The sequence below is a fragment of the Coffea arabica genome, chromosome 10e (assembly GCF_036785885.1).
Source record: "Coffea arabica cultivar ET-39 chromosome 10e, Coffea Arabica ET-39 HiFi, whole genome shotgun sequence".
Classification (NCBI taxonomy): Eukaryota; Viridiplantae; Streptophyta; class Magnoliopsida; order Gentianales; family Rubiaceae; genus Coffea; species Coffea arabica.
The window spans coordinates 9,136,837-9,154,908 of record NC_092328.1 but is presented as its reverse complement, the minus strand read 5'-3'; the positions used below and the strand labels follow the sequence as shown (position 1 = coordinate 9,154,908).

Genomic DNA, 18,072 nt, shown 5'->3' with positions numbered 1-18,072 from the left:
TGTCGACACATCATAAATTGACACATCGCACTCAATTTATGATGTGTCATACACGTCACCCGAAAGAATGACATGTGAAGACATGTAATTCATATAATTAAAGTTATCTGACATGTCAACCACATCACTTTTGGAATCTGATGTGGCTAACATGTCACTGAATAAATATGATGTGTACGCCATTTCACATGATTGAACGATGCATTAGGATGACATGTCATCCATGTCAGTGTGTTATGATGACATGGCTTCCACATCCGCAGCCTTGATGAGGTGTTAAACACATCACATTAATGATGATGATGTGTGATGATGACTTGTCATCCTTGTCAGAAACTTTTTCTTGTGTGATAGACATGTTATCGAACAGAAATTAACGTGTCAATCGGTAGATGGCGTGTACCTCCACATGTTAGCCACTTCATTTGATCGGCCGATGTGTTGCCACACCATCAACTTGTATATGATGTGTCATATGACTTGTCATCCACGTTACTAAAAAAGTCTGATGTGGCAGCCATGTCATTCAAGCAAAATTACTTGTATAACACGTCATACATCACATGACATGTTGCATGACATGTCATCCACGTAACTAAAGATGTTTAATATGGCAGCCATGTCATCAAAACAAGCTGACTTGTAAAACATGTCATACAATCTGATGACATGTCGCATGACATGCCATCCATGTCATTAAAGTTGTCTGATGCAGCAGCCATGTGACCCACACAAGATGACGTGAGAGGGGTCATACATTTGATGATGTGTCATATGACATGTCATCCATGTCACTAAAATTATTTGATGTGGCGGTCATATCATATGACCACACAATCTGATGTGTAAGACACGTCATATAGTAGGTGATATGTTATATGGTATGTTATCCACATCACTAAAGTTGTTTGATATGGCAGCCATGTCACTCACATAATTTGACGTGTGTGTGTGGCACACGTCAGATGAAATGTCACTACAAGTTGTTGATGACATATCATATGACATGTCATCCTGATCAATTTCCTGAATGATATGACAGTCATATCACCTAATTATAAAATGACGTGTAAGCCACATCATAAAATAGATGACGTATCATATGATATATTATCCACGCCACTCCAAGATTATGATGTGGCTGCCATGTCACTTCAAATAAATAACGATATGGCATATGACATATTTTTCATGTCATCTTTCAAATCGTTGTGCTATATGACACATCGACCATGTCACGAACAAAAATGATTCATTATAAATGATGACATGTCATCCATGTCATCAATTAATGTGAAAAGTAGCTCTGCTAGCAAAGAATGACATATCTTAACATATCATGTGATGAAATGATCGTGTTGTCCAAATCACTTCCACCGATGGCGATGATATCTTCCAATATGACATGTTTTTCAAATCACTTTTAAGAACGACATGTTGTCCATGTCATTTCAAATGAATTGTAATCCATGTCACAATAAATGATGACATGGCAACCATGTCATCAGCACAAGTGCCACATCACAACAGTGCTTTTTCGTACAGCCTAGTCAGCCCTAAGTTTTTAAATGGCTAACTCGTCTTTCACGCGGATTAAGCATCACCACTTTTGCTTTAGTGGATTCCACATCATGCCAAAATATGACCTGACTGCCATGTGGCATTCTGTGTCTAACTAGATAGCCACATATTTTGGAGATTATGACGCGGATACCATTTCAAAGCTGACATTGCCACCACGCATCATAACACGTCAGACAACCGAATTTTAGAAGACGAGCGAATTAGAACGATTTTTGCTGCTCCAACATCTTACTGTACCCCTTTCATGTCACTAAGGAGTATAAACAGTATCATGTTATAGAATGCATCTGCTCCATTTCAACCAATAAAAAGGGGAAAACCCGACAATCCGTTGAGGAGTATCCAATTAGAGTATTGCCAGTACATCTCAAAATCCAGCATCATCAAAGCATGATTGAAAAGAAAGAAATAATGATCGAGATATATCTATCTACAAAGACATGTATACCAATTCTACAAAACTATTATAACAGCAGTTGAGCTCAGCAGCTCAACAAAAACAAGTACAAATAGCCATCCCATTAAGAAAGAATCATTTGTCTTAATATTATCTAAATCTAAAATCTATAGCCGGAACCAGATGATGGCGGTGCAGGTGGTAATCGATTAGGAGTTGTGCGGCGGCCGGAACCGGAACTGGAGCTAACATCACCATTTTGAGCAGAGTCACTGTACCGACGACTGTGGCCATTGGATCCATATCTCGAGTCATCATAAGAGTCCGTGGGACCATTGGCAGCAGCATCAAAAGCAGTTCTCCACTCATCACCAGATGAAGGTCCAGAAGTGGTAGGACTACTTTCTGCATCAAAGTAAAGAATGCACCAAATAATTCTCTTTGATCAAACAATAGACGAAACAAAGGAACTCAAAAGACAACATATTTCAACACACTTCATATTTCAACACACTACCAGATTTCAACCAGTACTTGAATTAAAGATCTCATAGAAAACTTGCAGCAGCTTGCCAAACAAAAGCTAATAGAAAAAAGAAGACAGGTATGACTGGCATAAAATCTGAAGAGAGAGAACTGGAACCACAATCCATCAGCCAGAAGTACTTGCACCAACTTGGTGGTCAGAACAGCTGATTTTCTTTTTAGTTTCCCAGGCTGAATTACAACTTCAGCGTTTGGAGAAATTCACCAATGACAAACAATTAAGGACAGTGGTGCACACAACATTACCAATTACTCCACATTCAAGAAACCAAAAATATTATGGATAAAACTAATTAAATTTTACAAAGTCCACTGTCCACATCCAGAACATGCTCTAATGGCAAAAATTTTGACCAAAGACGAGAATTACGACGACAGAAAAATCAATTTGGTAATTTAGGAAATCACAAGTTTATGATATCTTTGCTCTATGAGTTTTCTCCGGACTTCCATGTCTTTACTTTTAAGATAAGCATTTGCAATGAACCACGATTTTGCAAGAAGTAGAAGCCAATATGCCAGCCATAATCTCTACAGGGTACAGCTATAGTCAGCTACTCAACATTAAGAAACAAAATGAACTCTGATCATTTTTGAAGACTGTTTTTGCTAAACTTGCTCATTCCCAACTTCTGACCTACCAACGAAGGGGTCAAAATAGTTCATAACTGCTCACAAATATGCAAAAAGAAAGGCTCTCAATAATGAAGAAGCAGATATAAATGGAAAATGGGAATATCATCACCTGCTCCACTGCCATTTGCATAACTTGCAGCAGCAGCAGCTCGATTATCATGAATGCTGAGCTGCCTGGTAAGCTTTGAAAGAAGAGAAGATTGCTTTTGAAAGCGTTCCCTCCTGCGTTTTACATTCTGATCCTCCTGAAGCAGCTCTTCAATCTTTGCTGTACTTTGGGAACTGGAGCCAATCCAATATTTTTAACCATCAAATTAAAAGGAAAAATACAGGAGAGGAAGGAGACAAACTGAATCGACAAGACAGAGAAAGAGATGTTGTCCACAAGGTTCCTTTATTGATGACAATAATAATAACAGTTCTTAGAGAGACAAGCTTTTCCTGCTATATAAAAACACAAAAGAATCTCCCACCACACTCAGAAGATCTTAAATTATGAAAGGAACGCAATGGAATCTAGAAAGAAGTGTGCCAACCTGATAGAACTGTACAACTTCGTAAGCATATCTTCTTTTGCCTTTTCTACTTGGCAAAGAACAACCGCCTGGAGAATCACAGGGCGGTATAAGATTTGAAGGGAAACTACAGAAAGATACGTGCATAGACAAAGATTTCTAAAATGCATACAAAAACTGACTTTTGGGACATTGGCAGCAAGACTGTTTAGAACTGCTTCAACATAACCACGAACTTCTTGAGCCATCCACCGAAGTTCTTCTTCAGGATCTGCAGGTCTCCTCGTCATGGTTTCCTAAATTGCCAGCGAGTTAAGAGTAACAAGCTAAATTACATAACACTATATTCTTGTTTAAGAAAAATGAAGATGAAAAAGTTTCACAACTAAAAAAGAGCATTTGAAACAAAATAAGAGAAAAGTGAGATAGAAGACAAGTACCGGACAACACAAATAAATTTTAACCAAGATAATTCTTTTACATCCACAGCAGATCAAAACAAGAAAACTAGAAAAGAACTATTCATATGAGTTTTCCAAGTTGTAAGTTACAAGACAAACTAATACAATTACTTACAAGAGAACCATCAGAAAGACTTTGGCGGATCGGAGGTCCAGATTCGCCCTTCACTTGACCACCTTTTGAACTAATAACATTTCTCAATTTGTTCAGCCACTCAGTCTTATCTGCCATACTCTCGGCCTTTAAAACAACAGCACTGTGAGCTGCAACATCAATTCAGACTTTTTCTCCATCAATGTGAATCTTAAAAGAAAAGAGGAAGAAAACACTCATGGAACTCAGAAGCAAAAGAAACTCCAGATCAGTTATCAACCTTTTAGAACAGTTTTGTATGGAACCCTGCTCGTTATTTTGAATACAAGACTAGGTCCTTTTGCAGCATCAGGCCCATTAGCCTTCTTATCCTTGGAACTTTTGGGTGGGGGAGGAGCTTCGTCATCATCAACTTCTTCAAGGTTACATTCCTAGATATTCAAATAAAAATACAGGACGATTCATTTCGTCATGGACCATGGCGTTTTTAAGTTGTACTCAATAATGAGCTTTCACTAGCATACCATAATTTGGCATGGACATGAAGCTTTCCATTAAAAATTATCACCATTTTCAAAGGGTGGGAAAAGTGGCTACCAAAATGAGATAAAAGCCATTTCAGATGCACTGATTTGTTCAAAAGAAGAGTAACAACAAAATGATTTCACATGAATTCTTGACAGCATAAAAGCATTATTCATCCCCCATTGTGAATTCATAGACTGCAAAATTATCTTTTTCAATTCCTACAAACAGAACCAGAAATACAAATTTTCTTCAACACCTTCAAACCCCATATAATCACGTTAACATCTTTTCTGAAATGAAAAATAGGGGGTTTTCTGAGCATTAGGACAACAGAGAGCAAAACGTAGTTTTGGTACAATTAAAATGACACGTACTTGCCTACAAGAACGGAAACTCGTAAAAGGTCATAAAAAACAATATTGACAGAAAGTCAACAAATGTAATCGGGAGAAAGTTGGGGACAGATTGAACATTCTTTGAAGAAAAAACTGACAAAAGGGGATGAACATTCTTTGAAGAAACCAAAAAAATGGGATGTATAACTTCAGATTATCTTGTGCAATAATCAAAAGCTTATTACTCCTTTCCCATAATATGAATCTGTCCAAGAGATGGTTGGGACAACCACCAATTACTGAACAGTTACCATGGAAACTTCAAAAAGACCTCCACATATCAATAAAGAACCACAGAAAAAAAAGTACACAAGTTCAAAGAGCAAAACAAAATACATGCAGGAAAATGAGTCAAGACAAGCTCCCACCAAACAAGCAATATATTGATATCACAGTCATATCTCAAACAATAATCCACAATTTATACCTCTAAAGTAATCACACCACGAAAATGCCGCTCTTCTTGTTTTTTGGTATATCCAAGCTGAAGAAAAAAAATTAACATTAGAAAATGATTATAACACTATTATACTCGCCAGCACAGAATGATAATACAAAACAATCTATGCACGAATACAAGTGAAAGAGACTTTCATTCAGTCCACAACATCAAACAACGATATTTTTAAGAAAAACATAAAGTAAAGGAGCATGTCACCCTCAATAGCTAATCCCAGAGTTAATAAGCAAAGGTGCCTCAATAGTTAAATTCAGTGTAATAACTAAAAGCAGACTTAGGCCCTGTTTGGAGTTGCAGTGCTTTTGGTAAAAAAAAAACACTTTTGGATACTAAAAGCATTTTTGAGGTGTTTGGTGAACATCACATTATGAAATTAGAAGTGGAGCTTTTGGTGTTAAAAGCACTTTCAGCAAAAGCTAAAATTTGGTGCTTTTAGAATTGCTTTTGTGTTTTAAAAAATAAAATATTAAATTTAGTCATTTTATCCGATATTATGAACTAATTAAAGAGATAAATACATTTAAATTGCACATTATCCAGTACAATAAGTCCTTATTGAACTATATAGCCAAACAATATACTTAAAAATACTTGAACACTTAATAAGTGCTTTTGTTAAAAGCTCTATTAGGTGAAGTACTTTTCAATAAGCTACCACAACCTCAAACAGGACCTTAAATTGATAAATTCCAAAGCATGCCCCGCCATTGTGCAGCCAGCGGGTGCATGGGGTAAAAAAAAAAAGCTGGGAAAGCCAGTGATATCATTAGTATCAGATGAGAAAATTTCTGTTCTTAAAATGAAGAATGCATCTACAAAACTAGTCAGGGCCCATCCATGCCTGCTTAAAATAATCTGATCAATTGGAAGCAAAAAAAAACTCTATATGAGAGAGTTTTATATTGTTCTTTGTTTCTAGTTTTAAATTTTTGGGGAAAAAATTCCCCGAGACACTTCAAAAAAAGCCATTTTTCTCATTGACATTTCAATTCAACCTCTTAGCTTTACTTTTGAGTTGAGAAAAACTGATTCTGAACAGCGGCTTTTTAGCTATTACTGGAAATGGCTTTTAGCTTTTTTCAAAATGTTCAATGAACATGTTTTCAATTTTTTTCAACAAATTTTCAATGACCAGTTTTTCATAATCAGCTTTAAAATGGGAAAAAACCAAGGGCAAGTCATGACACTACTAGAACGTGACAAGTTGCGAGTCAAGTGCCAAACTTGAAAAACAATGTTAGTAAAAACAATAAGCAAAAATGTGCGAAATGGTCAGAACCAACTTAATTAAAAACAAAAGTAATAAAAGAATTAATCAACAAGCAGAGAGACAGTTATTATGTATCAAAAGGGGGAAGGTCAAAAATAAATAAACAAATTAAATACATGGATTTTGCAATGTGTATGACCAGATCATAACAATTGTACTATGAAAGTGATTTCACCATTATGATTAAAAAGATGACATAATTAACAAATAAAAACTACTGACCTTTCCAGTTTTTTCATTTAAAACAAACCATCGCCTGCTCCATCCATTTGTTTTAGCACTTCTCTTCAACAAGAACCCTGTCACACGTGCTCTATGAGGGAAGGAAAAGACAAGAAAGACAAACCACCCCAAAAAAAAAAGGTAACCAAACAGAATAATCAAGCACTTAATAAGACATGGAAAAAGTTGATCTGATTGCCTTCTAATAACCGTTTCCACAGTTTTACAGCACAAAATAGCTACACATCCCTTCAACTTCATTAGATTAATGCCTAAATAAATTTTTTTTGCCTTAAAAAAAACTTCATTAGATTAACAAAGCAAAACTGTGTAAAGAATTGCAGCACTTGAAAATGTTCAAGCAAGAAGTAAAACATTTTCTTCCAATTTGTCTACTAATGCATCCAAATAACAGGCAAGGGCAAAAGGCAGATATGCTGTCCATCTAAATCATCCAACAAGGAAACAGAAATGCAGTTACAAAATCTAAGATCTGGCAGTATGTATGCAATAAGTTAATCCACTTATTCTTGCATAACATTTCCCTTGGTCTCATCTTTTTGTCTGTTTAACAATACAGTCTCACCTTTTACGGGAGTCTTGCATATGCAACAAGTCTATTAAAGAGGAACCATTTCTATTATCAATTACAGCTCTTCTCTGAGAAAGGGAACATAAAACATGTGCAGGTACATCCTCTTAACAAAGGCACTGCCCTTGCAACGTTTCAATTACCTACCCACAGACAAGAACCCCTGAAAGTTTCTAGTAAAGCACCAGGCTCCACAGGGCTCATTGCAATTCATTCACCATCAGAAAATTGAGAAAAATGCAACAAGAACTATCTTTCAGACCCTTTGTTTGAAAGAAGGATTAGGTATTGAAGATAAAAATAGACAAGTCTCTACACATTTTGAGAACACAACTAAACAAGACATGTAACATGAACTGATTACAGAAGTCACAAACTAGCAAGGTATACTTAGAAACGTAAGAAACAACAAAGAGAACATTGTATCATAACAAAACCTGCTGTTATCTCTCCCTCAGCCCCAGCAGTCTTCAACGCTGGTCCTTCTTGGGCATCTTTGTCTTGCTGACCAGATTTATCCTTCATTGACTTTAAGCTCCCCCCAGCTTGTTGCCCTCCAGTTTGGGGACTAGTTGCCTAAGTTGAAATTTTGGCACATTCAAAAAAGCAGCATACATGGGGAAAAGAGCAAGAGAAAAGGATACAATATTTTTTTACATGACGCCGTTGAAAGTATAAGACATATCAGACTAATGTTCAGCAAATCTTCTACAATACCCTATTCAATATTGATTGCTCTGCATCCGCTGCTTTTTTAGAAGATCGACCTTTCAGCTCTTCTTCACGCCGTTGTCTATCCATTCTGACCCAAAAAAAATGCAGTTATTCCAAGAAAATATATATATATATATCTGAATGGGATTAGAAAAAAATCACTTTCACGTGATATATGCTCATAAGCATGGTTACATTATACACATTTATTTTCTTTCAGCCATATACAGGTACTTTCCATAACAATAAGACAACTCACATATGCCAAAAAATGTATACCATAAACTCCCAAGAGGAATTTCCTGTAAGCAACTTTACAACACATGATAGAAGCTGTCCAAGAAGGTAAACCAGGTATCTTTACAAACCACAAACCAAACAACCGTAGAGAGTTTTCAGAGAGGTGCACGAGTCACTAAAATTCTGCTGTACTATCCTCCAAGAAAATTTCATATACCAGAGGATGCAAATTCCAACCAATTGCATATCACCCTGCCAACTCTATAAATCCTGCTCTACAATTCCAGATTTCGAATTTCAAAGACCCTGCTCTGCCAATCTACACACTGAATTTCAACATAAACATTGCTATGCTAGCTGCACTGTTGTTATAAAACTGTATGGTAGAAGAAGCATGCTGCAGCACAAGTTTTGGCTGAAATGCTTACTGAACTTAGGAGTTTTTAATGTACAAATTATGCATGATATTCAAAAATAGTAGAATGGTATCCTAGTAAAGAAACAGATAAAATGGTTTCAATTCCTCTAAACCAGTTACATATTCTCTTTTCTGCAGATGACTTTCACATGTACACCACAAATTAGATGGCTAGATCGCAACATGTTACAAAAGATTTTTAGAAAATGTGGACCAAAAAAATATAAAGAGAAACTCTATAACAAAAGCTAAAGGAAACAAATTAAACTCAGAGCAATTTCAAATTATTCCACCAAGAAATTTGTGAGAAATAAAAAGTTTACAATAACAAGCTAGGTGTCAGTTTTGTTTCCATGTTCTTTGAATGAAAAGGGCCAAAACAAAAAAGACAACCACAGAAAATCACTGGTTGACCTTACCGCCTCTGCACCAAACGAATAAAATGTTGAGGGGGAACAAATGCTCGCTCCATGTCAACAAGAGCAACAACCATCTTCTTAGCCTCATTCTTGAACCCATCCAAAGCATCAGTGGCAATCGCTACAACCTATATAGCTCATGCAAAAAGAATTTATAATTCTTTTTATTTTCCCTTTACCTACCAGTAATAATATAAAGTGCTAGTATAAAGTTGTCACCACCTCTCGCTTAAAAGGAGGATATCTTCCAAGACCTGGAGTCGCATTGACGGAAGATGATACAATGTCGACAAGTACACGGTGCACCTATTAAGAATTTTTTTTATTGAACTAGCTTAGAAACTTAAATAAAAATATAAGGGTGAATATAAAATTGCGGATTTTCTTATCTCTAGAGCAACACAAAATTTTAATGCAACAAGTAACTTAAGCCATGTTCCCATATATTAAGGGACCTTGAAAACAATTAAACAAAAAAAAAAGATGTGGACTACTATCACCGAAGATCAGCATCAGCAGTATGTCTTACAATAATCAGTTTAACTTTGCAACAGAGATCTAGCTACTGAGAAACATTGTATTCTGCAGGAACAAATTCCCAAATACCAAAAACCAACTAAACTCAAAGCCACTCATTTAAGCTATAAAACAAACAGACAAACTAAAAATGAAAGAAACTGTGCACAAAAGTCCCACCATGTCCTCAGACCTCAACTAAATCTTGCTCATAAAATCTATTCACTGAAATATAGAGAGAGGAAAAAATCATTCATCTCCCACAACACAATTACAGGAGTACACCAGAGTACACCAGTTCTTTTGATATCAAATTGAAGTTGTCCCAGTTCAAGAGTTATCCTTTCAGAGGACAATAAAGAAGGAAGACCCCTGTTAGTAAAAGCACGAATAATCTTTAAGAGATTTTCATTTTTATACAATAAATGAGGCTAATGAAAAATTAAAAGCTTATAAAAGGTTAATTGTAACAAAACTCAGGAGGCAGCTGTAGTTTACCCAAAACCAAAATTGATCAAACTTGACATCAAAATTTTGTAGTTTAACTCAATCTATGATTTGAAAAAAGACAAAAGTAGGGGAAGAATTTGAGCAATAAATAGTCATTGCAAAATAGGCAATTTACAGAAATTTTTTGGAGAAAGACAAGCTAGCTACAAAGTAAGATGAAAAGTACAAGCAGCGGAAAAATTAATTCAATGTTACCTCATCGACACAAAGTCGGGAAGGTTCTTTTGCCATCTCTAAAACAATCTTTATTAAAGATCTCAACCCTTTCTCTGGAGAAATAAGGTAAGGTTGATAACCATCTGCCTCCAGAACAATCTGGCAAGGACTTGAAGAAGTCAACAAAGATAGGAAGTATGGGAGCACTGTGATGATCTAAATGTAAAATTACAATGCAAAAACAGGACATTCATTTGAAGGAACAGAAATGAGAGCACTTACCCTCTTAACATTATTTATGTCAAAATGTCGATCTAAAGGGAGTTGTTTTATCCTGTTTGGAAAGTTGCCCTCAAAACTAGCAACAACTTTCCAACCATCACCCTGCAAGAAAGTCACAGTTTTAGCAACTTTACTTGTAAAACTTATGAATTATTTGCTTTTTACAATTATCCAGTACCACAGCATGAAGACATACAAAATAATTGGCATATTACTTGATGGATTGCTTCGTTAAAAACAAGTAAATTCTATGGAGCATATTCACCATTTGTCATTTTCAAGTTGGCTCATGCACAGATAAATAATGCTTAATGACCATTAAAATCATAGCCTTGGACCAAGACTTTAAGAAGTCATATATTACATCTTTCTCGAAAATCTTGTCTAATAACCATTCCCTAGTTCCTAATCTCCCCCAAATTCAAAAAGAAAATTTCACCACAGCAAGATCTTACAGTTCTTCGCTCCTCTATGTACTTAGTGTTCACACTTAAACCAGTGAATAATAAAACATCTCATATCCCTATCTCCAAGAAGAAAGAATAGAAAAGCTAAACTAAAACACACCCCACAAGCTACAGGATCTGATGTAAAAATAATTCTCAACCATCCTTACCATCAATATGTTGCATAATTTATGTTAATCACATCAGAAAGGTACCATTGTCCTAAAATTATAACAGCCTTAATTTAAGCTATAAAGACAGGTGTCCTAAAGTTCGCTCAAGCAGCTTCACATTCTTATCTAGACATCACTTCAGTAGGTATTCTAACAGACTCATAAACATGAAGACCTCTTGCCAGCATATTACATAGCATTTTGTTTGCAATTGAACGGTCCTAGAATTTGTCTCAAGTTGTTGGCAGAAACTAGATCCTCTTTTATGATGTCTTTGCATGAGCCGTGATTCTTCCCAGATCTGATCTGTACACTGGGCAGGGTAATTTTAAAGCAGAAAACTACAAAAAACTAAGGTTAAGATCATCAACAGAGGTGGTGTTCTCGGCATCCAAGTGCAGTTACATCATAGCACAAAAAAGAAGATAGACATGCAAGAATTTGGTTCTCAAAAGCTTTCAGCATGGACCCAGGTTCAAATCTTTAATCGCTGAGAAATGAAAGGCTGTTCAATAAATAAGCTTATAATCTAGCCAGTATTATTAAATTAAATTTCTCCAAGATGGGTGAAAAATTTATACCACTTACATTCCAGAAAAATACAAAGCATAAAAATGCACCCTAAAGGGAAAAAAAAATCAGAATAAATGCAATTGTTTATGTTCGTGCTTGTGTATACCCAAAATTCTGCCATGCACTCACCTCTCCACTTGTAATATGCTGGAGAAACTTGTCCTCAAATTCACGGCAAAGCTCCAAAGCCAAGGCCCTGGTACCTTCAGCACTATCAACCATCTGTTCCCCAAGCCTTACCAATTCATCCTGTACAACTTGAGACTTTCCTTGAAGGCTGCATGAGTGGTAGAAGATATAAAGTACTTAAGCACATTGTTAAAAGAGAATATTAATGCAGTGTACATCTGAACTCATAAAAAACACAATCTTGTTAAAAGAGAGAGAGTTCTGTAGTGTGCATCTGAACTCATAAAAATGCCACAGGAATACTAATGCAGCCTCAAAATCCATTTATATAATATGTTATGATTTTTCTCCAAAGGCCAAATTTAGAAGAAGGCAAATAAGAAAGGAGTACATACATAAAAGAATATTGAAAACCCATGCCATAAAAGAAATCTATCATACGTCTAACTTAGATGGTAGACAGAAAAATCTTCCAGAAACCACAGAGTGGCTGTCAAGAACCTTTAGCAACCAGAAAGAGAAGGCATACCCTTGGAGGAGATTAGGAAGCCTGACTCTCATCCGACTGCGAATCTGGTGAGCTAAAGTCTCTACCAAAGCTAATCTACCAAGCTTGCTTTGAGGGGCTCCAGTCAATAAAGATTTAAGGCTCTCACTCTCAGCACGCCAGGCAGTTTCCAATGAGTTGTCAACTCCAGCACTCCCTGACTGAGCAGAGGCAATAGACACAGATTGACCAATTAATGCAACCCAGGGGATATCAGCTGTAGTCCGTGGTCCTTGACCCAACAAAAGAGCCTGAACAGCAGCAAGGATTTTTGGATCTGAAGCTGCTTGATCTATTTTACTAATGACACCAACAGTTCTTGTACCTATTCGTCAAGCAAACGTTACTACTACTTCAGAAAGAGACAACAAAAACATTGAAGAAATGGAAATAATCAAAACCATTTTTGCAAAAAGGCTAGCAGGTTCAGTAATAAACACACATTCTCCATCAAATTCTTTCGCAAGTCTGACAGCTTTAGTTGAGGCAACTTCCGGTGCCTGTGCTGCAGGTATTACCACAAGCAAGATGGCATCATTACGTTCAGCATATTCACCCTGCAAGAAAGAACCAAAAAATTAAGTTTCTCATAGGTAGGCAATTTAAAATGTAACTTAAGGTTGTGAAAAGATATCTGATAGAATTGTACTCTAGTGACTCGGGAAAGCCATGTGTCAAAGTCAAATGAATCAGTTGGAGATACTCACCAATGAGTCATCAAGGTTCCCCTTATCCACTCCAGGCAAATCAATCAATTTCAATGAAGGAGCTGCATGCCAGAAGCAAAAAAGAGAAGTGAATCTTACACCATGCATTGCCCAAAAAAAAAAGTTGTGGCACCTTCTGAATGAATGTTGCAAATTGCAAAGGCAAGAGAAACACATTACAGGCAGAAATTCTGCTTGTATTTGTTAAGTTCAACTCCAACATGCGAGAGAGAATAAGTGAGAGAGAAAGAGAGAGAGCAATATTGGATTAGCTATATGTTAAAGAAGTAAGAGGCCTTATGCAAATGGATTTTGACATTCACCCAACCTGTGCTTGTTCGAAGCTTCAAATATATCTCATCACGACTTTTACTTGAAATTTTGCTCAGTCTGTCTTGTAAAGAATGACGAAGAGCACCTAGAATGGGCCAAAAAGTAATCAATTAAAATTGGGGCAATGAAATAAGACAACCACATATAGACACTCAGTTTTTTTTCCCTCAGATAAATTTGAAGGGAGAGAAATTTGCATCATAAATCTTTGGAAAAAGCCTCACTTGCAGAAACTGGTTGAGATTTGCTGTCAATCTGCAAAATTATCGATTTGCTGTTCAAAGAACCATCCCGTTTCAAATCAATGCATATAGGAGCACGAGTAGCACCACCTTCACCAGTCGGCTATAACCAATAGTCAATAGAAAAACCAGAATTAGTTACAGAAAAAAGATATATTTGGATAATTCAAAGCTGGAAAGGCACAGAATCTACTCCAAATAACAACTTACCAAAGCCGGATGTCCAATTAAACTGTTTAACACAGCCGATTTACCTGAACCCTGAATTAATGCATACATAATTAGTAACCATAAATCATTGACCTAACCAAGAGAGAATAACATAAGTAAACACACATTAGATGAATGCACCTTGCTTTATATTAAAAAAGTGCATCAGAAAGGCTTGCTTCTGTCAGCAGCATTAACAAATATAGCCAACCAGTTCCATTTCACGCAGGCAAGTATTATAGACTCCTATATTCTTTCAACCCCCCCCCAAAGGTCAAATCACTCATCAACACAAGCTGCAAACCTAATTTGCAATTCTATCATCTGCATAATACCCCACATATAAGTTTCTTTCCTTTTAGTTACCATTTGTATAAGTTATTTAGTTTGTTTGATAGGATATTAGCTAGCTCAACAACTAGCATACTAGATTTTGAGAAGACAATTGGTCCTCAGGGAACAGGAGCGACGAACTTGGTTTGCATAATTCCAAATAATCCATACCTCAATGACACGACTTACCATTACATATTACATCCAGCAAAATAGTTGTAAGAAACTGCAGGCTTAGTTTCTTCCTAGAGGGCTAAAGCTTATTGTGTAAGACAATACAAAATTAACAAATTGCCTAAGGACCGCAAACAACTTGAGAGCATCAAAATGTACCAGCTGTTCCCTATTGCAGACAATGTAGTTAGAAATACAGAAAATGAAATTAAGATGCCCAGTTGCTGCCCCACACATTCATTAATAGCTGTAGCATTTTAGAATTCTTAACACATATAATGATGATTATTCACAAACTCCTTAGTTAAAGATTAAATTCAGACTAAATTGTACACTTCATTAAAGCATTCAAGGAAAAGTCACTACTATCAAGCATTTATCAATTATCCCAAGTGCTTGTCCTGATGCATGCATCTAAAGCTTAAAGAGATTCTACATTGAATTGCTAAACGAAGAATGGGTTCCAAGATTTCCTACACAAGCAAATATGCAATCAGATCCAATCATCACTTCTCCTCAGCTTTATTTGGTCAGAAGTACTCACCATCAAGCGCTTGTGAATTATATCAAGCGCTTGTCCTGATGCATATATCTAAAGCTTAAATAGATTCTACATTGAATTGCTAAACAAACTATGGGTTCCATGATTTCCTACACAAGCAAATATGCAACCAGATCCAATCATCACTTCTCCACAGCTTTATTTTGATCAGAAGCACTAAGCATATAAGTGGCATCTACAAGAAAAGTGCTCATTCTAGTTCCTCCACCTTACCTTTCAACTTAAAAACTCATTCGCAAATGATTACAGAATTGCAAGGAAAACAAAACTACAGGAGGACAGTTACTTCAGCACATTCACATCCCTTCTTGGAAAAGGCTATATACAAAAGTAAACCTCCCTACAGGGTCATTAGTCCACTTTCTCTTCATATTTATTTTTGGCTATTTAAGGTATCATATTTATATCACAAATGTACTTGTCCACATGATTTTCATTCTACACATGATGTGCCTACATGTACCTTAAGCGAAACATTTAACTTCCATCAGCAACCGAAACAAATGAATGTAACAACACACTGGGTATGACAAGCACATGTTCAATTGCTATCTTATCCATCATGCTTCCCTTTAGCTAAGCTTATCATCTCAAGTTCCATCGGAAAAAATATGTGTATAAACATAAATAGTCATATGCTTCTCCAACTACAGAACTGAGGCGCTTAAAGATAAACATAAAGACATAGTAACAATGCCAACAAAGTATCAGCTTCCAATTAAGTAGGAAACTCTATCTTGAATTATAATAGGCCAAATTTATTCTTTTTAAGCACAATCTTACGCAATGTTCATGATACGCTATCTCTTTGAGACTCGATCTGCTATTTTATCAATACAGTACCCACAAGAACGTAGCTTCTAAAACAGAAGAATCGCAGTCAATAATCCCCAAAACAAGGGCAAAAAAAAGAGAATCCCACAATTAACACATCAAACAAAATCATGGAATTCCAAAAAATTAAACCACAATTTCAGATCCAAAGATTAGCTATAATCCAGAGATCTATCCGACTAAAAACCACACACACACAAATAAGTACAAAAAATCTAAACATCAAAACCATCAACGTACGGTGTTGCCGAGAGCAACGACATTGAGAAAAGTGGACGGCCGTTTAGACGACGACGACGTGGCTTCATCAACATCCTCATCGGCTAACAAGGCCGACGCTTGCTTTATCGAGTCTGACAGCTGAGACAACTCCTCGATCGCGTCCATTGTATCCAAATTTCTTTAACAATTTCCTCTCCCTCCAATAAATCAACAAATCTTCAGTCTTCGATTGGAGCAACTCCAACCAGATCCGATCAAATACACTTATCCAAAACAATCGGGATAGAAACCCTAGATCGAGTGCATCACTTGGTGAGAGAGAAACAAGTAAGGGTTTCCGGCGAGAGACCGGAGAAGCGAAGAAGCAGAAGAAGAAACACGGAAATGTTTTGAACTTTTGAAAACAAAAAAAAATAAAAATAAAAAGGCTTTAGGGAGAGAGAGAGGAGCGACCCGGCGATGATGAAAAATAGTATGAACGAACGGAAGTTTATTTATTTTAAAGCGGAAAATTTTTTTATTTTTTTTATTTCTAATTGGAATCGACCCTCTTTCTTTCTTTCTTTCTTTTTTCTTTTAGCATGTGATTTGATGTAAATTGAATTAAATGTGGGGTGATAATACGTATACCAAGTAAATATGGGAATTCAAGTGTAAAATGTTTGGGATGTGGGGACCTTTTGTTTCTTAATTAAGTTGTTTTTGAGATTTGAAAATTTCAATTGAAGGCTAGTGGGGGGAGGCGCGTTCAAATGTTTGTGAGGTAGGACCTCAATTTTGGAGATGCACTATCCTCTGTCTCCCCACCTGATTGGAAGCAAGTCAAGTACATGAACCAACTTCTAGTCTAGTTCCTGCTGTCTAGGTACTTAGGAGATGGCTGGATACTTGTAGGTAGAGGTAGAGATGTTGGATGCATGGGATTGGGGTGGAAATTAGAGGGATTGGTAAAAATTAAAATGGCGAAATAGCATAATTAGTACTTAATTTTTTTGGATGTAACGTAATTAAGTCCTTTTAGCTATGTATAATTAACACGCTTCCCTTACTTTTGCTTGAGGCAATTACTCCTTAAACTTGCACTAGTGATAAGCACACCTAATTTTTGTGCAACTAATTACAAAAATACTTGTGGAATTTTCTTTTTTGATTATTTTGTTGAATTATTTTAAAGAAATTTGATTTTACTTAAAATTGTATACGCCTGTTGTTGTATGGTATTACTCAAAATCATGATTTGTAGTTTCTAACAAAATCTAAAATTCCTCAAATAACTTTGAAAATAGAAATGAGAAAAAACCATGAATGTATATGCCCAATCATTGAAAAATATGTATCTTTATGTAATTAAAATCCTTTAGGAAAAATAGTTTATTGGACTCGGTGAGCAATAAGCAAATGTAATAGTGGTAAATTAGAGTGTTTTTAAGCAGTTTCAATAGGTTATAGTAGTATTATACATGGGCAATGGCATGGAGGTTAATCACAAGAGCAAAAATGATATTGGCATGGGAGTTAATTAGAAGAACAAAAGTTACATTAAATTAAATAAAGTGACACCAAAATATTTATGCAACAAAATCCCTTTGCTTAATATACAATATAGAAGTTCTTAACTTGTATGTATTTAGT

General features: G+C 36.0%; 1 protein-coding gene across 1 annotated transcript; it reads right to left on the bottom strand.

Annotated features, from left to right (window-relative positions):
- Positions 1-1,858: 1,858 nt before the first annotated feature.
- On the bottom strand, positions 1,859-16,904 carry LOC113712097 (dynamin-2A). The gene is made up of 22 exons (XM_027235386.2): positions 16,459-16,904; positions 14,316-14,366; positions 14,088-14,208; positions 13,859-13,948; positions 13,531-13,592; positions 13,266-13,380; positions 12,806-13,148; positions 12,277-12,424; positions 10,956-11,057; positions 10,713-10,832; positions 9,714-9,797; positions 9,492-9,619; positions 8,418-8,502; positions 8,138-8,276; positions 7,109-7,185; positions 5,584-5,640; positions 4,514-4,664; positions 4,255-4,403; positions 3,861-3,974; positions 3,700-3,767; positions 3,273-3,445; positions 1,859-2,386 (listed from the first exon to the last, which is right to left on the bottom strand). The coding sequence occupies exons 1-22, from the start codon at positions 16,603-16,605 to the stop codon at positions 2,142-2,144; spliced, it is 2,769 nt and encodes a 922-aa protein (XP_027091187.2). The 5' UTR covers positions 16,606-16,904; the 3' UTR covers positions 1,859-2,141.
- Between the last annotated feature and the right edge of the window lie 1,168 nt (positions 16,905-18,072).